Source organism: Carya illinoinensis, chromosome 6, assembly GCF_018687715.1.
Source record: "Carya illinoinensis cultivar Pawnee chromosome 6, C.illinoinensisPawnee_v1, whole genome shotgun sequence".
In the NCBI taxonomy this organism is placed as follows: Eukaryota; Viridiplantae; Streptophyta; class Magnoliopsida; order Fagales; family Juglandaceae; genus Carya; species Carya illinoinensis.
Window position 1 is genome coordinate 4,263,176 of NC_056757.1, and position 22,213 is coordinate 4,285,388.

The following is a 22,213-nucleotide window of genomic DNA, read 5'->3' on the forward strand; positions in this document are numbered from 1 at the left end:
ACTGCAAGCCATACACTAGTTTGGTCACGCACCAACCCCACCTTAATAATCATTTATATATATATATATATATATAAATATATATAAAAGAGTTTTACTATACATAAACTTACATATCATAAATCATATATATTTTTTTAAATTTATTATTTTTAAATTAATTAAATTTTTTTACTCATTATTTATATACCAAATATTTAATAAATAAAAAAAGTGTGCGGTATAGACTTATGTTTATAATTTTTTATATATAAATACTTTTAGTTTCAAAATTATAATAATTATAATATACTTTATATTTATATTTATATTTTTTACATTGGAAGAATAAACTTATAAAATTATTTCTTAATCGAACACGGTGAAAAAAAAACAAAAGTTACTATATATATATCTGTTTAATTGTTTGCTCCCGTAACGAAATTTTCACACAGACGCATTGAAGATATGAAGGTAAAACGGTCTCTTGTTGGGGTTACTAATTAATTTGTATTGAATTATTTTCTATTTTTTTACTCTAATATCCATAGAAATTAATTTAGACTCAACGTACTTTTATTACTTAATTGATTTTTTTAATATATATCTTCAAATAAATGATATTATTAATACTATTTAGACTGTATTTAATAAGATACGAGATTCATTTTATATATCTATTTATCGTTCATTTAAAGTCTTCGTCCCTCGTCACCCGTCATCGGCATGAACACCTCTCTCTCTCTCAATCTCTCTCCCTCTCTCTATGGCAAGGCAAGAGATGTCGTATTGTCGTCCCTCACCTACAAATACACCATTCTCTCTCTCTTTGAGTTATAGAGAAGGAAAATACCAGAAAGGAGAAAAGGAATGTAAGCCTAAAGGGAAGTGAATGAAAGGAAAACAAATTAATACTAGAAATACATGGCACAATGTTATTGTGTCACGTTAATTTATAATATCTTTTTATAGAATTCCTTTGAGTTCCTAGTATTTTCCTACAAGAAAACAATTTGGAAATTTTCCAGGGACATGTGTATTTGATCTGCAACTTCCTCGTTCTTTCTAATTGGTCTACATTTTCTAGGCATAGCAGATTTATAAGAAAAATGAATTTTTATGATCAATTTATTATAACGAAAAATTATAAATTGCTCCATGTTTTGATTATTTCTTGCTCAGTACTAGGCCAAGAGGAAATAAAAATAAAAAATAAAATTAAAGAAATGGAAAAATAGTGCTTTGTGAATAATTAGTAGCTGAAATACGAAGTTCTCTACCTTTTGTTAGTGTGACAGGCACCAGCAAAAGTGAAATTAAAGGTTTTCATCCCCTTTATTACGTTTCCAATATTATTTTTTTCTTAAATTTTTTTAATAAAATATAGATTTTTTTTTTTTTTTATAAAAAAGTTATAAAAGTTGAGTAAAATCTAGATATCCAAATTTTCAGATTTTTAAAATTTGGATTCATCCGAAACTTGACCTAAATTATAATCTAAGTTAATTTAGAGAGGTAAGTATTCGAATACACCTGAATACTTAGACTCGGAGTCGGATTCGGATTCAGACTTGGATGCACACTTTTAAACAAGCTTAGAATGGGCGTCAAATATATGTACATACGATATTATTGCATATTATTATAATTACGTCGAAATTATAAACTTGCATGGTGTGATTTACCAACTTTTTAATTATATGGAAAATCAATTATTGGAGATAATAATGAATGTTTCGAATAACAGGGAAATTGTGCTGGCTCTTGACACCCCGGCCTAGACCTAGTCAGCCTCCCACCCAATAAAGAAAGTCAAATTATGCTGCGTGTTTCATGCTTAATTACACGGATGAAGAGGCGTCTCATACATTTTTGTGTCAGCTACTGCAATTATTCTCATTGAAATTTCTGTTCCCTTTTTAAAGCTTGCCTAATAATCTCTCTTAACTTTTCAGGATTAGATCTACCGTCCCTTTTTATTTTATTTTTATTTTATTATTTATTATTTTCTTTGAGATAAGGTTTCATAGATAGTATACAAGTTGTAAGATTAATCATTACATATTAATAATTTCTTAAAATAGAACTTTTGGGCTGATTTGATTATATAAAAATAAATTATCTCATCTTATCTTATCTCATTTCATATAATCATTATAACTTTTCTAAACTTTCATATAAAATATAATAAATAATTTAACTTTTTCAAATTTTAAAATAAAAATTATATTATAATAATATTTTATTCAAATTTCAAAAAAATATTTTATCTCATCTCATCTGAACTGTGTAACCAAACGATTTATTTTTGTGATTGAGTTTATTTATTAAATAGTTTCTAATTCCAATAAGGCTATGACATACATTGGAGAGTTTATAATTTGGTGCACTGATTTATTTGAGGATATATCAACAATGGAAATTTGATATGTGAATTTTTGATTGAATAATATGTGATTACCATATAATAAGTTATGTCCATCATCAAAATTTATCTGCAAATTTATTTATTGACATGCAAAATATATAATTGGAGAAAACTATTATTAATATTATTTTAAAATTTTTTAGAATATAATAGATTTCCATAATATAATAAATTGTGTTATACACTAAATTTGTAAATATTATTAACCATATTTTCATAAATCGGGGGCAAAATAATAAAGATTGTGGTGTCAATAATTCAAACTATTTAATATAGTCTCATTATTATAATTTGTTTAAACTTTTACTTAAAACATAATAAATAATTTACATTTTTCAAAATTTAAAATTAAAAGAATATTAAAATTAATATTATAATAATATTTTATTTAACTTCTAATAAAATTTTTCATAACACCTAACCTTCGTGGCGCGTGGAAGTACCCCTCGAATCACTAGTTGTATTCTCGTAAAGTCGTCCCCAGATCGGCCGCTGTGTTTTCGTACTATTGGTTGGTGTATTACCTACGCTTTCGGGGAGCGTGTGGGGTAGATTGTGGACCTGTGGGTTCGCAGTTTTCGTTGGGAGTCCAACGAAATGATCGATCGATGCCTCACGACGTTTACTGCAAATTTACAAGCTCTCGTCCTTGACACGTGGAACTCCATGCCGGACCCACTTATCGACCGAATCAACGTCCATTTACCGCTTCCAACATATGATTATTACGTGTGAGCGGCATACACGTGAAACTCGCAGACTGATTAACATTGTTTTATGGGACTGCAATTACGGAGTTAACCTTTGTCTTTTAATCCGGCCACGACTCGATGAATCAAACGAAGGATTGGGACACGGCACTCCTCGTGAAAAACCAGGATGTTTTCGGTAATTCGATTTCCTCGGAAGGATAAAAATGGATATAACAAAAAAAAAAAAGACTAGAAGAATTCGCCGGGATAATAAACGGCGACCGGAGAAAAGACCGACCGGCGTGAGGGGTTCGATATTTCCTATATAAACCCGTCACCACGCCCTTTGTTCCCCCACATATTAGCATTCTCCCTTCTCTCTCGCTCTCTCGCTCTTACCTATTACGCACAGAGCCTCTCTCTCTCTCTCTCTCTCTCTCTCTCTCAATAGAATTCCTCTTTAGATTCAAGCACTCCCTTAGAGGTAAAATTCTATCTCCAAACAGTGAATTTAATATTTAATTTTAAGTCTTAATTATTTATTCGACTTAAAATGGATAATTTGTTTATATCAATCAGTGGCATGAATACGAATGAATCATGACGTTGACCATCGGATTAGTGCCTCAATTTCCCAATGGTGGAGATATGAACAGGTTCGATCCGTGTGAGAAAGCTGGTTTAGTGTGTAGAGTAGTGGGGATTAGGTGTGCGGTCTGGGGATTTGAGCTCTGTGCGAAGATGGATTAGTTTTGAAGGTTGACTGCTTGATTCTTTGAAACCCTAGAAAACTAATGCTAGCTTATTTGGTGATGGGGAGAGTATTTTGAGTCGGAGGTTGATCTGTGCTTTTTTATTTTCGCTTGATTAGTGATGTGAGTGAGGCCTATTCTATATGATGCATATGTAATTGAGTATGTGAAAATCGGGGTTTCTGGATTTGGTGCACTGTTACTCCCCCGTATGTATTTTTAGAACAGGGTGGTGGCAAGGGCCGCTAAATCTTTTGGTTAGGGTTATATGCATACAGGTCCTGCTATTTGGTGTCATTGCTGGGTCTTAATTAGCAATATGAAATTATGAATACCTACTAGAAGGTTAATCATGCCTATATCGTTTCCTGCTCTCTTGTATTCTCTCTGCACATTACATGCTTTATTTGAGTACTTGGCAACTGATAGTGCTGAGTTTTTGTCTTGGAAAACTTGATGCACATGTCGAAATTAAAAAAAGTTTCCATTTTTAGCACTCTATGCACTGTGAATTATGGTTTGATTCATTCAACCTGTTAAATAGGTTTTAACTGAGTGAGATCTGGGTTTAAGGTTATTCTGTTTTTTATTTTTATTTTTTCTATTGGTGTGATTTTCAATAGGTAAGGCTTTATGCATCTGTCTTTAAAATGATCTCATATCTATATTTTGGCTTGCTTTTTAAATTTAGCACTGATTGCTTTCTTAGTTTCCTTTCTACCGTGCCTGTAGATTGGTTTGCTGAGCTTGATCCACAGAAACCAGCGGGCTATTAAAACTCTTATTAGCAGTTTTTTGTGGATCCTTCTGCCTTGTGTCACTGCTGGCATGTCATGTGCATTTTTTGTTAAAGAGGAAACTAGAAGAGTATCTATTGAACCTGTTTTGAGACATAGTTTCGATTGTATGCATTTACATATGAGATGGGTTCGCGTGGAAGGCCATTATTTGATCTCAATGAACCCCCTGCTGAGGATAATGAGAGTGATGGTGTCCTCAGCTTCCAGCCGCCAAAAACACATCCATCTATGAATCCCAACACTGCTGACTTGGTTGCAGCTTCAACTGCTCCCCAAAGAATAACAAATAATCATGGCTTTTCACATGCATCATTGGTATCCGGCTTTCAGCCTTTTGTTCGTCCCAAACCTGCACATGGCCCTCAAATGGGTACTGAACGGACGAGGGCTGGGGATAAGAATCCCAAGACTACCTCATTGTCTAAGTCAAGTAATGATGAGGAGATGAAAGCCTCACCTTTATTTGTTCAGGGTTCAGCAGATGTTCCATCTGCTGAAAGAGAAGAAGGAGAATGGTCTGATGCTGAGGGCTCTGCGGATGCATGTGGAAACACTAGTTTGAGGGAATGGGGTAAAGCTTCACAAGAGCAAGAAACATCTGAAGTGAGGGATCGTTTTGCTTCTGGTGTAGCTGCTGACAATATCTCTTCTGGTGTCAAAGCTTTTCAAAGTATCAAGGATGAAAATAGTACTTGTTCTTCTTTAGAATTGGATCCAGATCCCAGTGATCAGAAAAGCAATATTAGTCGAAATACAGAAGGAAATGCAAGAGGTGATGTGTCCTCAGATGGTCTGGAGGAACCTGGCTTGGTCCCAAAACAAAGAGAAGTTAAAGGTATTGAAGCGATCCATGCAGTTAAATGTGCAAATAATCCTGGAAAAAGGAAGATTGACCAGAAAAGGGAAGAAATGCTAGGCAAGAAACGCAGTAGACAGACAATGTTTCTTAATTTGGAAGATGTCAAACAAGCTGGTCCTATGAAAACTTCAACGCCAAGAAGGCAGACCTTTCTGCCACCTATCACAACTCGTTCTGTGAAAGATGTCCGTAATGTTCCTCCATCTTCTGAGCGTCTTGGAGAAAAGCAGAATCAGCCAATGATACGGGATCAGAAACAACTTGATGTAGCATGTAACGAAGGAGGCACCTCTTCGGAATCTACCGAACTCAAATCTGAATGTAACGGTGATATGAACTCTGGACTATTTGGTAGGCCTCGGAGGTTAAATGGTGAAACTGATTTTTCTGCGGAGGCATCCCTGCCACCCATTCCTAGACAGAGTTCATGGAAGCAGCCCACAGATTTGAGGCCGCCAAAGAATTTTGCGGTCTCAAATAGGAAGTCAGCTTTGATCAGTCAAAATTCCATGGATTCCAAATTGGGAAGCAAGAAACATATTCCGCCTAAGAAGCAAACTTCTAACATTACTCCATATCAGGACACGTCAGTGGAGCGACTTATACGGGAGGTGACCAATGAAAAGTTTTGGCATCATCCAGGTATAATGTAATCATATTTTTGTGTTATTCTATGGGTTTTAACTGTAATTATGTCTATTGACTATTTATTTGCCCCATTTGTGTGAACTTGGAGTTTCGCAACATCTGAATGACGTGTCATTCCCTGTTTCTCATGTCAATGCTCTAATACTCTCCAATTATTACGTTTTTCAGACTATCTTTTGTCTGCATGAATTGATACTTAAAAATTCACCATGTAATTCTTACCATCATTATGTGCCTCTTTCCCATCATCTTTCTTGCGCTGTGCTTGTTTATATGCATGAGTGATGAAGATTGTTTTCCCTCTTTATATTTTGTGTTGTTATGAGATCTGAAGTTTTTGCGACTCATTGTCCATAACCTATTCCTATTCAAAGTTGGAATTGCTGATGAAGTATGATTCCTTGCATGAATTCTGAGTGAGTAAAAGCTGATGTTTTGTATTGCTCAGGCCCACACATAGTGAAGGGGGGTCCAACCGTGAGGTGATCGTGTTAGATGGAAGAATATATGGGGTTATGAGGTCAATGTGAAATAACAGGGATATGATTTACTTTCCTATCTTGTGCATTTTTAGAATTTCGAGCATCAAATGCTTTAAAGGTTTTAGATTTTTTGGTTGTTTACAGTAATAGAATGTTGTTAATATGTATAATTCTGCTTTCCCCATTTATATACAGAGAAATAGATTTGGGGGTTTGGTAAATTCTAGTTAGCCGTTTCTCTTGTCTACATCCTATGTACTTGGGTTATGTCTACTCTTCTAGTAATAAAATTAACGATTACCCATCAAAAAATAGATTGGTAGTTTCGGTTTGGTAAATTCTAGTTAGCCGTTTCTCTTGTCTACATCCTATGTACTTGGGTTATGTCTACTCTTCTAGTAATAAAATTAACGATTACCCATCAAAAAATAGATTGGTAGTTTCTAACAATGACCTCTGCCCCTTTTGAAATCTATAGGAAATTATTAATCCATGCTATTTTTTAAAACTTATAAAAGAGTAATTTCATTTTTTAGCCTCCTAACCTGCTACTTTTCTTACTTTTAGCACACTTCTCCCTCGTCATCTTACTAATAACAACCTGTCCACCCTGTTTTGTAATAATTTCCACTTCAGTTATGCAGTTATGAAAATCACTAATTTTATTGGATTGCAGCCATATCAAATGTGCATGTGGTTGATATGCTCGAGTGTTTTGCTGTATGGTCTATCAATCATATTGCTTTTTCATTTTCTTTCTTTTCTCTTGGTCGTTTCTTTGTCTTCCCTTGGAGCATAAATTTGCCTTTGTTATGTGTGCAACTAATTAATATTTTCATTCATCAGAGGACACTGAACTCCAATGTGTGCCCGGTCAATTTGAATCGGTAGAAGAGTATGTTAGAGTATTTGAGCCTTTGCTTTTTGAGGAATGCCGGGCACAACTCTATAGCACTTGGGAGGAGTTAACAGAAACGGTTTCAAGGGATACACATGTGATGGTCCGTGTAAAGAGTATAGAAAGGCGAGAAAGAGGTAGCAAACACTTTTCAGTCAGTTAATTAGTTCCAATCTCAATTTAATATAAATCAAATGAAGTTTATTCAGTCGTTTGGCCATTCTAGAAGATAATTTAAATTCAAATTTAGTAGAACCGTAGTTGTCCTGTATATTTTCTGCAACCTTCAATAGACTGAAACATTCCTATAGAATTGCTCAATTTCATAAGCAATGACTTTTTTTTCACTATTTTTTTTTTTTTAGCACTGATGCCTTTTTTTCTCTCTCAACTGATCTTGTGCAGAAAATAATTCTTCCAACTTCCGTGGAGCTGTCTTTTAGAATTATATTTTTGATATCATGTATTCATTTTCTTAGTTTTATCAAACATTCATGAATTTTATGCTAAGGTATTGTTGTTATTACCATGCTAATATCAACAAGTTGAAATGTTTCTTTATTGTCTCAGGATGGTATGATGTGATAGTCCTTCCTGCAAATGAGTGCAAGTGGACATTTAAGGAGGGTGATGTTGCAATTCTTTCATCCCCCAGGCCTGGAGCAGGTTTGATATGAGAATAGCACTTCTGCTTGTTGAACATGTAGTATGAATATTGGTGTTTTCACGTTACTTCTACTGATGTTAATTGTCATCATATTAAGCAGTTAGATCTAAGCGGAGCAACACCTCCTTAAACGAAGATGAAGGGGAGCCTGATATCAGTGGACGTGTAGCTGGTACTGTCAGGCGTCACATACCTATTGATACTCGTGATCCTCATGGGGCAATCCTTCATTTTTATGTTGGGGACTCATACGAACCTAATAGGTTTGTCTGAATGCTTTACTTTTCTTTCCTAGAGTTTGATGGTTCTTGAATTGCTGTCACTGAAATTTTGTTCTTGGAGTTGTAAAGTGTATGCAACCGTTGGCCAATATTTTGACAATTTTCGTTTTGAATGTTTTTTTTATTGTTTTTTCCAGCATGGTTGATGATGATCACATTCTGAGAAAGCTTCATCCCAAGACCTTTTGGTATTTAACTGTGCTTGGTTCTCTTGCAACAACGCAGCGGGAGTACATTGCATTGCATGCATTTCGCCGTCTCAACGTGCAGGTGACAATATGAATTTATTTTATATGGTCTTAATGTTTTATGCTATATAGGAATGCTTATACGAATAGAAGCTTACAGATAAGTCTTCTGCAGATGCAAACTGCAATCCTTCATCCTAGTCCTGAGCACTTTCCAAAGTACGAGCAACAGTCACCTGCCATGCCTGAATGCTTCACTCAGAACTTCGTTGATCATCTGCATAGGACGTTCAATGAACCTCAGCTAGCAGCAATTCAATGGGCTGCAATGCACACGGCTGCTGGTACAAGTAGTGGGATAACAAAGACATGGCCCTTTACTCTTGTTCAAGGACCTCCAGGAACAGGTAAGACACATACAGTCTGGGGAATGCTAAATGTCATCCATCTGGTCCAGTATCAGCACTACTACACTTCTTTGCTCAAGAAACTAGCACCTGAAAGCTATAAACAAGCCAACGAGAGCGCTTCTGACAATGTTGCTACGGGTTCAATTGATGAGGTTCTTCAAAACATGGACCAGAATCTCTTCCGTACACTTCCAAAACTTTGTCCAAAGCCTAGAATGTTAGTCTGTGCTCCTTCAAATGCTGCAACTGATGAGCTTCTTTCCCGTGTTCTTGATCGTGGATTCATTGATGGTGAGATGAAAGTTTACCGGCCCGATGTGGCTCGAGTGGGAGTTGATTCACAAACCCGTGCTGCCCAGGCAGTTTCTGTTGAGCGCAGAACTGAGCAGCTTTTGGTCAAGAGTCGTGATGAGATTTTAGGATGGATGCACCAGTTAAGAGGCCGTGAAGCTCAGTTGTCTCAGCAGATAGCTTGTCTTCAAAGAGAACTCAATGTTGCTGCTGCTGCTATTCGTTCCCAAGGATCCGTTGGTGTTGACCCAGATGTTCTTGTGGCCAGGGACCAGAATCGAGATACATTGTTGCAGAACCTTGCAGCAGTGGTTGAAGGCAGGGATAAAGTTCTTGTTGAGATGTCTCGCCTAGTTATTTTAGAGAGTAGGTTTCGTCCTGGTAGTAGCTTTAATTTAGAAGAAGCCCGTGCTAATCTTGAGGCAAGTTTTGCAAATGAGGCCGAGATTGTTTTCACTACTGTCTCGAGCAGCGGCCGCAAGTTATTTTCTCGCCTCACTCATGGTTTTGATATGGTAGTCATTGATGAGGCAGCCCAAGCCAGTGAAGTAGCAGTCCTACCTCCCCTTTCGCTTGGTGCAGCGAGGTGTGTTCTTGTTGGGGATCCTCAGCAGCTCCCAGCAACTGTTATCAGCAAGGCAGCTGGAACATTGTTGTACAGCAGGAGCCTCTTTGAAAGGTTCCAGCAAGCAGGATGTCCCACAATGTTATTATCCGTGCAGTATCGAATGCATCCTGAAATCCGAGATTTCCCTTCTAGGTACTTTTACCAAGGGCGCCTTACTGACAGTGAAAGCGTTGCTAAGTTACCTGATGAGGTTTACTACACAGACCCTCTCCTTAGACCTTACATATTCTATGATATTACCCATGGACGGGAATCTCATAGAGGTGGATCTGTCTCTTATCAGAACATAAATGAAGCGCAGTTTTGTCTACGCGTGTATGAGCATCTTCAGAAAACTTGGAAATCTTCTGGTATGGGGAAAATCTCTGTTGGCATAATAACACCGTACAAGCTCCAATTAAAATGCCTTCAACGTGAGTTTGAGGAAATCTTAAATTCAGAAGAAGGGAAAGATCTGTACATCAATACTGTAGATGCCTTTCAAGGCCAAGAACGTGATGTCATAATCATGTCTTGTGTGCGTGCATCAAATCATGGAGTTGGATTTGTCGCAGATATCCGGCGAATGAATGTTGCTCTTACTCGTGCAAGAAGGGCTCTTTGGGTATGTATAGTTTTCTATTATTCCTTTCATCTAAGCTATTACACAAGCATCTGCGCTCAGCCCACATGTCGACCATACCAAAATGCATGATTCTAGGTTTATTTTCTGATATCTTACTTGATTCTTTGACAGGTGATGGGGAATGCTAGTGCCTTGATACAATCTGATGACTGGGCTGCACTGATTGCTGATGCGAGAACCAGAAACTGTTACATGGAGATGGATTCTCTCCCAAAAGATTTTCTCATACCTAAGGGCCCAGCTTACACACCATTGCCAGGCAAGGGAACATCTAATACAAGGGTGTTGAGATCAGCGGGTAGACATAGACAGTTGGATATGCATATGGACACCAGGTCAGGGACACCATCAGAAGATGAGGAGAAGTTGAGTGGGTCAGTGATAGCTAGGAATGGGAGTTACCGGCCCTTAAAGGCATCGATGGAGAAGCCTTTGGATAACTTTGATCAATTAGGTGATAAATCTAGAGATGCCTGGCAATATGGCACACAGAAAAAGCAAAGCTCTGCTGGATTTTTGGGGAAGAGAGAGATGTAGTTGTTGATTGTTGGGTGCAAATTATCTTAGTGCCTTAAGGGGAGCTTCAGTGTTAATTAATTTTATAATGCTGTGATGCTTGCACCTATTGTCACAGAGCACTCGGGGGGAGATCTCTTTATGCCGAGCTGGTGATTTGTGATTTGTTTCAAGTTTGGGCTGAACCGTGTGGCTGATTCTTTGTGGAGGGAAAAAGAGGGTTTTGGAAGAGAGCTGTCGACCTGCTTGGAAAGTTCGTTTGTCTGTGCAAGAGCTGTTTTGCTTGAATTGAGTATGAGATTTCTTGCAAGGAGCCAGATGCTCTTGGGTAGTAGATCGGGGCAAACCATAACAGCCCCATTCAACCAGCTTGCCATTGAAAAAGGTAAGAGATCTTCTTCCTACGATGTCAACACATAATTGTCTCTGTGGATCTGAGCATTTTGCACTGTCTTTTGATACATGTCATCTAGGAATCCAGTGGTGGCCTCAGAAAAGCTGTATCCTACTAGAACCTCTTAGTTTCATCTCCTTTTACATTTGCGGTCAAATCCATCCCAGGTTGCCTTTACATTGATGATCTAAATTGATGTGGGACTGGGGAAGCTTCCTGGTATGGCCATGTCACTTGTGGTTCTCTTCTCAGACCTACAGTTTACTCATTGGCTCTTGGGTGCTCTCATACATTATATTGCTTTAGTTTAGCAGTCCACATTTTAAAGATGGTATGTACATTCTTTGGACATGCAAATGCAAATGACAGGGCATTTAGTTGCAAATGCCCTGTTACTGTATGACATCTTAAGTGTTGTGTAAAATTTTGGAGCGTTTTTTGTAATCTCCTTCTAATTGTTCGAAGGAGAAGCAAAATGACGTAGCTGCATGCCTTGGTGGAAGGAAATACACAAATTTAAATTTATGTACATTGTACAGAGATGGAAGGGAAACACTCCCCTTAATTTTGGAGGCATCTGTGATGTCAAATGACTTGTACATACATCTTTACTAGTTGAATCAGATATAATTCTTTTTTGATGAAGTCTCTTGAATTTCTTCAGATTATTAGCCAATTTGAAAGTTTAACTGTTTATTTCTAGCAATGCTCTTGCTGGGTAGAAATTTTAATACCAATGTTGTCTGTTATAAAGATATTGCTTCAACCTTATTGTTGGTAGTAGATGTAGATATCTATTTTTATATAGAATAATGCTAGATGCAGTTTTAAGGTGTATAAGTCTCATGCACTTTTTTTGAAAAAAAAAAAAAAGTGGGATCTACAATGAAAAGATAATTTTTTTCATGTAGATTTTAAATTTACTCATTTCTCAAAAGAATGCGGGAGTTACAATATATGTAAAGTTAAGGGATGCTGCAGTTGCTATTGTTGTTATTTATCGAGGAAGACATGCTGTTGTCGAGAGGCAGCAAATGGGGAAGGGCCCAAGTGATATAAATTTAATTATTTGTTTTATCCTTATTTTTTTGTTTTGATTTTTTGGTACTTTTGGAATGCGTTGGGTTGGAGTATTAGATGGCATCTTACGCCACTGCCATACTTTTAGTACTTAATAATTTGATTTTTTTTAGATCTTCGTACTGATGATATCTTGTTACTACTTAAGACTGTCTAGTGGGAAACGAGATTCATATTATATATCTATTTCTTTTCTGCCTTTATAAGTCTTAAAATTTGATTAAAAATTTTAGATAATGCAAATTCGTTACTTGGCTGGTTGTCTCCAATCAAAACAGTAAGCACTATTGGAAGGCAATAAGCCTGAGATTGTTCATTCGGTCGAAAAAGGCATTACCTACTCGCCCATATCCGGAAGCGGGTACTGGTATAGGACCCGCACCGGTTATTTTAATAACTACATAAAGCCCAAAGCTGCATGGTCTCCCATAAAAATTGTATGCACTATGCAATGCATTGAAATTGCTTAACAAGACAATTGTGATTTGGGTTGAATTTGAGGAATTAATTAAAGAGAGCTACAAGAAAGATACGAAGGGATCCCATAAATAGATGTGGTACAGTATCAGTGTGTCATGCCATTTTTTTTTTTTCATTTTCCCACTCCCTCCTTTCATGCTCCCTTTTCAAAACTCTTGAGACCCCATCTTTGTAGCCCAATGCCTCTGCAGCCCAGCCATCTTCTTCGTCCCTCATCAACGTCCTCGCCCCTCATCGTGTCACAACCCTCAGGATAATTGCTTGGGACCACACATCGACATGACTCAGAGGGTCAAGACAGTCACATGCCTAGTTTGTTTGCATGCCTTGGTTCAGATCATGACACATAGCGAGTAACCATGGAGTCTACTGGCCGTGCGCAAACCATGTGTGCAGGCTTGCGCGTGTCCTTGAGCATGCACATGTACTCATGCATGCGTGCCCCAGCACCACTTAGCGAGGCTAGTGGCGTGCACTCATAGGCACGCCATTCAGCACATGGCTCTAACCCATGCCTTGCAGGCGAGGCTAGTCATCAGGCATGCCAACTAGCGCATGGCTCTAGCTTGTGCCTTACGGCCTCATAACCCATACCGTCAACTTGGGCCATGCATGCTCGTCGCCCAGACCACCAGCCTGAGCCATGCAGGACCAGCGCCCAAGCCACTTGACTGGGCACCACAGCAGCAGCACGATATCATCCTATGTCCACCGTCAGGCCTAGGTTTGGTATCATACTATGCCCACCATTAGTAGGCCATGTATAGCGCCATGTCATGTCCACTACCTGACCAACGCATAGTACCATGCCATGTCATACAGCGAGACGTGGACCGAACCATGACTAACCTAGACGTGAGTCATGCACCGCCATATCCTACCATGGGCCTTGCATGCCACGGTCACTGTAACAGCCCGCTAGAAATTCAATTATGAAATTTCTATTAGCTTTAAGAATCTCGTGAAAACCCCATAAGTTTTCACAAATCCATTAATCGTATAGGTTTTAGTCTAACTACATAGTTAGTATTATTATTAACTATGGTATCAGAAGTGTGTTTTTTATTATTGGAGATAGTTAGAAGTGTCAAAATGTATTATGGTTTGTGTCATTAGACTCGGTAGGTTATTTAAGGTCTTATGGCGCAATAACTCTTTTTCATATTTTCGGACGAAACGTTTGTTCAAAACTGTGGATATTATTGGATAAAAATATCTTGAACTGATTTTGTGGATATTATTGGATAAAAATATCTTAAACTGATTTTTGTGGAGATGATTGGGTAAAAATATCTTGGGTTGATTTTTGTAAATATTATTGGGTAAGAAAGATCTATACTCAACTCTCACTCCGGGTAAGAGAGACATACACTCAACTCTCACTCCAGCCTCATCTTCTTCCATATTTTGTCCATAAATACCTCCAGCCACTCCCCACGAAATTATCTTTTTTTACACATTTTATTGAAAGAACACAAAACTCTCTCGGACAGCTTTCAAGTATTCTTTTGTACACCCATTTCGAAATTTTTGTAAGTATTTTATCATAAAGTCTCATTCATACAAGTTGTTCATTTTTTAGTTTAGTTTACGTGGATATCTTATTTGTTCTATTTGAAAATTATTTGGCCAGTAAAATATTGTTTAAACTCTAGAAATGTCATTCTGGAAGATAAACTGGAAAATATGTTATAGTTTGGAGTTTTTGACCAAGCTAATGGATAGATATTGGTCCAAAATTTTTATGGAGTATTATTAACATGTGTATATGATTATTGGTTGAGGATTTTTGCATGATTAAAAGTTTTGATAAAAGATTTTCTTAGATATAGAACCTTAGAAACTGGAAGAGGAAAAATAGTTTCTGTTTTGAGAAAATTTAAATCTTTGGTGGTTTAAACCTATTTAAATGACTTTGATAATTTTATTGAAGGATCCTAATCCTCTTATATACATTTTATAATATTATTTTAAATATATTTGATATTAATTTCAAAAATATGAAATTTTATGTTCGGATAGGCCAAAGTGTGGATGTTCTTGGCTAAATTTATCATTTGATCTTGAATTAGAAGCTTATATATGTTTTAGGACATCTTTTTAAATAATGTGATGGTTTGGTTTGAAGATCATATCTTTATAAGTCATAGATCAAAAGGTTGATCAAAACAAGTTAGAAACAAAAATCAATGGAAATAATATATGGGAATTTTGGCCCTATGGAGTTTTAATAGTTGTGATTAGTTTTAAATTTTTTTAAATTGATATTTGAGTTTAGAATAAAATTTACATGAGACATGTAAATTTGGATGACTTTTGGAGTTAGCATGCAAAATCCTTAAGTTGGGGGTAAAACGGACATTTTTCTACATGTAGAGGGTAAAATGGAAATTTTACTCTTTAAGTTAGTATTTTTCATATTTCAAATTATTAGTGATTTAGTTCTAACTTTTAGAATCACTAATTACAGTTCCTCGTGATCACGCTTGAGGTTTTATAAGAAATGCGGAGATCGAGATAAGTTAGCTTTTAACGTACTAGCAATCTACTGTATATGTGTGCTAAGTAAAGGAACTACAGTATATGTATATGTGTTATCATATATGTCATGTCATGTTCACTGTTGCAAGCATGTCATGTTAAGTATGTTTCCGTTACATATGATATTATGTTATGAAATATTGTGTGTTACGTGTTTAAGTCATGTCACGATATAACTCTATCTCAAGTTGGTCATATCTTTCAAGTTATGTTTAAGTTGCGTTATGTTACGTCAGGGCTTCTATCGTTTCGTACTCCAGTCATGTTTCATCTTGAGTTACATTCAGTTTCGTGGGGTCCACAATAACTGTGGCACACGAAGTATGGGATCACAGCAATTGTGACGCATACACTACGCGAGATACAACAATTATGACACGTAAAATACATGGGGTCACAACAACTGTGGAGTATATTTAATTGTATTGTGACGCGTAAAATACATGAGACCACAACAACTGTGGAGTATGTATTTAACTGCATTGTGATGCATAAAATACATGGGGTCACAACAACTGTGGAGTATATATTTACACGTAGAATAGATGGGGCCACAACAACTGTGGAGTATGTATTTAAACAGTTAAAGAATAATTTTCAGATTACGTTCATGTTAAGTCAAGTTTCAGAGCAAATTCATGTTAAGTCAAGTTTCAGATTAAGTTCATGTCAAGTCAATTTCAGTTCACATTTCAATTGAAGTTATGTCAATTATGTTATGTTGTACGTCAAGTTATGCTTTAATTACTTATGAATTTGATTATGCATTCATGTTTTTACTGTCATTCATGCATCATTAGCCTGTGTGGAAGTTTTTTGTTAACTTACTGAGATTTGTAATCAAATCTCACTGTGGTAGTCCCAACTATCATTCCTCCCGAATGGTATATCTTATTACAGGACCTGAAGGAGAATCAGAAACTAATCAACTAGACACAGTTGACTGAGTGATGATATGACGTCAATTTTAATATAGTAGTTAACATAAATTACTACTTGTATTATGGAGTTGCATCTCCAGTACTTTTTGGATGATAAACATTTTGGACTAGTGTTATGATTTTAGTTGTTCAATGAGTTTTTAAATATGAAATATGTTTTAAACATTTGAGATATTTTCAATTTGGTGCATAGTATTGCTAAAGAAAAAATTTATCCGCTGCGAATATTACATAATATTAGATGCATGTTAGGAACATTGCATCTTATATGTCATGAATGAGGGCAGGTAATCTTGTGTTGCATGTCTCAACGCTTTAAATGTCCGTCCGATCCCAAACGGAATTTGAGGGCGTCACAAGGTGGTATCAGAGCAATACGTCTCTGGGCATTAAATCCACACGTCCTTAGGAAATGCACCAAATATTAGGCTTGAAATTTTAGTCGTCATTAGACTTGGATTTCTTAAAGGTATGAAAAGTAGTATGTGGTTTTAATACGTGTACTCATGTGTTTCAAGAAGGGACACATGACTCGTGGTAGAATACCTCGAAATCCTAAGGGAGATAACAATCAAGAGGATCAGAATTTCTCAATAGATGAAGGATTAGCTGAGGTAGTAAGTTTGCTAACCAACATGTTTAGACATCAACAACTACGGCAAGTGCACATACCCATTAGAGTGTATGCTGTCACTCAGAGAGACGTAGATGTTGACGCCCCAGGAACTGTAGGAGCTGGCATCGTCACTGGTATTTTACTAGGACCTATGTGTGGTTAAACATAGTTAAGGTTAATTTGATTGTAATTGATGGTAGTATTGAATTCTTATTATTTTGGAGTAGGTCAAGTCATTGGGGTTGGTAAATTGTACACTATTTGATTCAAACGAGTCCTTGTTTCTAGTAATTGTGGTAGTGCTTGAGAATTCAGCTTGGAAGCTGAATTGTTATCCTAGTTGTAAGAGTAACAATTCTCATTCAAAGTATTATTGTTCATACCAATGTAGATATAGAATACATTTTAGTAATATGAGAAAGGATATTTAGGGTTGATGAATAGTATTCCACATATTTAGAGAATTGTTTTGATTTTGAGAATACAATGGAAATTGTGTTTGGAAGAGTAATTTGATTAGGAGAAGTTTTAGCCTTAGTAGGATTCATTTATGATAATAGTTTTGCTACGCTGCCAGTAAATGATTTCTAGCAAAGCACTATTTTTATGGATACATAGATTGATCTTCTTTTGGAGACTATTATATAGGAAGTAAAATCTTAATCTTTAGGATTTATGTGAACATTAGGAACAAATCATTTAGAGTTAGAATAAGTGATAGCTTATGATAGATAGAAGAGTTATGACAATCATAAGAGAGAAAGTCTCAAGTTTAAGTTATTAATTGGTCAGTTATCGAAGTACCACTTAGGAAGATGACTGATTGTTGCGATTATAAAGAAGTAAGTTAGTCTTAGACCAGTAAAACTCCTTGAGGTTTTTATTAGCTTGAAGATTACCGAGAGTTTGGATATGCATAATTAAATGCATATTTATATGAGTCATTGGATCATGTGATATATATGAAAATCCCTGAAAGATATAAAATGTCTAAAACTTCTAATCTGAATACATCTAAAAATATGTATTCTATTAAGTTTAAAAAAAAAATCTTTATATGATCTAAAACAAACTTTTCCATAGATTTTCAGTATCTACATTAACTTATTGCAGTTTATATAGATGATTTAATTATCTTTGAGGCTCTAAAGAGCTCATGAAAACTGCACATATTTGATATATAAATCTGAAACTCTTGCAGCTTCAAGGGGGAGATGAATGAAATTATTAGATCTGAAATACCATCTCTTACATACAATTAGTATTTCAAATTCATATTACGGTTTTGTAGGAGGTGTGCATTATTAAAGTAGAAATAAAATGGAGCACACAGAACATCTACCAGAAGATAGAAACACAAATATGAATATTTGTAAATTATTATTTTATAATCTCGAAATAAAATTACAGAAATTTGAGGCTCTTCGTCTCATTCTTTAAACGCTTTTGCTCTTCAAAAATCTGCATACCCTTCCTATCTAAAGGAGTAGACAATCGAAAAGAAGATTTAAGTAAGGATTTTAAATTTCTATTCTCTTGTTTTAGTGCCTCTATCTTCATGTTAGATTCAAGGAGAAGTCGCTGAAGGATAGAAATATTCTCGTTGATTTTTTCAACCCCACCAGTCTTGGATTGCAGTCACTGAGAATATGCGACAATGGTTGATGAGTATCTAGTACCGAGACTTACAAGCTCGTAGATAATTTCATTATCTGACTTATTAGTCAGATCATTATTGGATTGCAGTATAACACCTACGATAGAAGCAGAAACAACTGGTGAAGGAGGTGCAGAATACCTCATATATTGGTAATGAGAAGATTGCTGAGCCATTGCAGAGTGAGAATGCAGAAAGAGATTGTAAAATAAGAATGCAAACTAATTACAGAAAAGTGAAGAAGATGAGATGCGAATGAAGATGAACTGAATAGTCTTTTTATAGAGAAAATTATGACGAAACATCTCTATTGCTTCACAGCATCTCTCGTGAAACATTTCTCTACAATAGACAAGAGATGTAGTATCATAGCTCTGCGGTGCCTTACAGGTACAGAAAAGCGATGTAGTATCATAGCTCTGCGGCGCCTGACAGCTACAGAAGACCTGTAAAGATTCTGCGGATCAGAGCTTGTCTGGTCCAAAACATATGGCCACCGTTTTTGTTGAAAAAAAAAAAGAGGTTAGCGGCTTAATTTTGATAAATTCTCTACTAACTATATTATTTACGAGAACACTTAAAGTAAATCGCTTATGTTTTTTCTAAGGAAGAGTTTCGGGATATTATTTACATGAAGTTTTAGGTTTGGAGAGTATGTCGATACAACTTGGCCAACCGTGTGGAAAGAAGTATAATATAATTGTTGGTTAAAGTAAGAGATTTAAAAAAAATGACATAATCTCAAAAGTAGATATATACGGGATAGACATTAGGTTGGTAAGCAGCACCTATTCCTTAACTTGTTATTTCTTACTTATTTCGATTTCAACGACGAAATCTTTTTTTTAGGATGGGAGATTGTAATAGCCCGTTAGAAATTCAATTGTAAAATTTCTATTAGTTTTAGGAATCTCATGAAAACTCTATAAGTTTTCACGAATCTATTAATCGTATAGGTTTTAGTCTAACTACATAGTTAGTATTATTATTCACTATAGTATCAGAAGTGTGTTTTTGATTATTGGAGATAGTTAGAAGTGTCAAAATGTATTATGGTTTGTGCCATTAGACTCAGTGGGTTATTTAAGTTCTTATGGCGCAATAACTCTTTTTCATATTTTCGAATGAAACGTTTGTTCAAAACTGTGGATATTATTGGATAAAAATATCTTGAGCTGATTTTGTGAATATTATTGGATAAAAATATTTTAAACTAATTTCGTGGATATTATTGGGTAAAAAATATTTTGAGCTAATTTTTGTGGATACTATTGGATGAAAATATCTTAAGCTAATTTTTGTGGATATTATTGGGTAAAAATATATTGAATTGATTTTTGTAGATATTATTGGGTAAGAATATGTTATAGTTTAGAGTTTTTGACCAAGCTAATAGATAGATATTGGTCCGAAATTTTTATGGAGTATTATTAACATGTGTATATGATTATTGGTTGATGATTTTTGCATGATTAAAAGTTTTGATGAAAGATTTTCTTAGATCTAGAAACTTAGAAACTGGAAGAAGAAAAATAGTTTCTGTTTTGAGAAAGTTTAAATCTTTGGTGGTTTAAACCTATTCCAATGACTTTGATAATTTTATTGAAGGATCCTAATCCTCTTATATACATTTTATAATATTATTTTAAAGATATTTGATATTAGTTTCAAAAATATGAAATTTTATGCAAATAGATGTTCGGATAGGCCAAAGTGTGGATGTTCTTGGCTCAATTTATCATGTGATCTTGAATTAGAAGCTTATATATGTTTTAGGACATATTTTTAAATCATGTGATGGTTTGGTTTGAAAATCACATCTTTATAAGTCATAGATCAAAAGGTTGATCAAAACAAGTTAAAAACAAAAATCAATGAAAATAGCATATGAGAATTTTGGCTCTACGGAGTTTTAATAGTTGTGATTAGTTTTAAATTTTTCTAAATTGATATTTGAGTTTAGGATAAAATTTACACATGTAAATTTTGGTGACTTTTGAAGTTAGCATGCAAAATCCTTAAGTTAGGGGTAAAACGGTCATTTTTCTATATGTAGAGGGTAAAATAGAAATTTTACTCTTTAAGTTAGTATTTTCCATATTTCAAATTATTAATGATTTAGTTCTAACTTTTAGAATCACTGATTATAGCTCCTCGTAATCGCGCTTGAGGTTTTATAAGAAACGCGGAGATCGAGGTAAATTAGTTTTTAACTTACTAGCAATCTACTGTATATGTGTGCTAAGTAAAGGAACTACAGTGTATGTATATGTGTTATCATATATGTCATGTCATGTTCACTGTTGCAAACATGTCATATTAAGTATGTTTCCGTTACATATGATATCATGTTATGAAATATTGTGTGTTACGTGTTTAAGTCATGTCACGATATAATCCTATCTCAAGTTGGTCATGTCTTTCAAGTTATGTTTAAGTTGCGTTATGTTACGTCAGGGCTTCTATCCTTTCGTATTCTAGTCACGTTTCATCTTGAGTTACATTCAGTTTCGTGGGATCCACAATAACTGTGGCACATGAAGTATGGGGTCACAACAATTGTGACGCATACACTACGTGAGACACAGTAATTGTGACACGTAGAATACATGAGGCCATAACAACTGTGGAGTATGTATTTAACTGCATTGTGACACGTAAAATACATGGGGCCACAACAACTGTGGAGTATGTATTTAACTGCATTGTGACACGTAAAATACATGGGGCCACAACAACTGTGGAGTATGTATTTAACTGCATTGTGACGCCTAAAATACATGGGGCCATAAAAACTGTGGAGTATATATTTACACGTAGAATACATGAGGCCACAACAACTGTGGAGTATGTATTTAAACAGTTAAAGAATAAGTTTCAGATTACGTTCATGTTAAGTCAAGTTTTAGAGCAAGTTCATGTTAAGTCAAGTTTCAGATCAAGTTCATGTCAAGTCAAGTTCAGTTCACGTTTCAATTTAAGTTATGTCAATTATGTTATGTTGTATGTCAAGTTATGCTTTAATTACTTATGAATTTGATTATGCATTCATACTTTTACTGTCATCCATGCATTATTAGCCTGTGTGGAAGTTTTTTGTTAACTTACTGAGATTTGTAATCAAATCTCACTGTGGTAGTCCCAACTACCATTCTTTCAGAATGGTAGATCTTGTTACAGGACCTGAAGGAGAATCAGGAGCTGACTAACTAGACACAGTTGACTGAGCGACGATACGATGTCAATGTTAATATAGTAGTTAAAGTAAATTATTACTTGTAATATGGAGTTGCATTTCTAGTACTTTTTGGATCATAAGCATTTTGGACTAGTGTTGTAATCTTAGTTGTTCAATGGGTC

The 22,213-nt window shown here is 35.5% G+C and overlaps 1 protein-coding gene across 5 annotated transcripts; it reads left to right on the forward strand.

Moving 5' to 3' along the window:
• The first annotated feature begins 3,353 nt into the window (after positions 1–3,353).
• Positions 3,354–12,183, forward strand: LOC122314433 (uncharacterized ATP-dependent helicase C29A10.10c-like). 5 transcript variants are annotated; one of them, XR_006243709.1, is made up of 9 exons: positions 3,354–3,583; positions 4,584–6,152; positions 7,487–7,675; positions 8,109–8,204; positions 8,303–8,468; positions 8,624–8,756; positions 8,850–10,607; positions 10,740–11,529; positions 11,618–12,183. XR_006243709.1 is itself a non-coding variant. In XM_043130043.1 (9 exons), the coding sequence occupies exons 3-9, from the start codon at positions 4,775–4,777 to the stop codon at positions 11,163–11,165; spliced, it is 4,146 nt and encodes a 1,381-aa protein (XP_042985977.1). In that variant the 5' UTR covers positions 3,354–3,583; positions 3,679–3,755; positions 4,584–4,774; the 3' UTR covers positions 11,166–12,183. The 5 variants fall into 5 exon arrangements, 4 of the variants coding, with proteins under 4 accessions (XP_042985977.1, XP_042985976.1, XP_042985979.1 ...); XM_043130043.1 differs by adding an exon at positions 3,679–3,755 and having other exon boundaries at positions 10,740–12,183; XM_043130042.1 differs by having other exon boundaries at positions 10,740–12,183.
• The last annotated feature ends 10,030 nt before the right edge of the window (positions 12,184–22,213 follow it).

Bases quoted from the DNA above. Each gene is read 5' to 3' on its own strand.
- LOC122314433 (XM_043130043.1), top strand. From the start codon at position 4,775: ATGGGTTCGCGTGGAAGGCCATTATTTGATCTCAATGAACCCCCTGCT. The intron at 6,153-7,486 runs GTATAATGTAAT...TTCATTCATCAG, and splicing joins AAAGTTTTGGCATCATCCAG to AGGACACTGAACTCCAATGT. The intron at 8,469-8,623 runs GTTTGTCTGAAT...TGTTTTTTCCAG, and splicing joins GACTCATACGAACCTAATAG to CATGGTTGATGATGATCACA.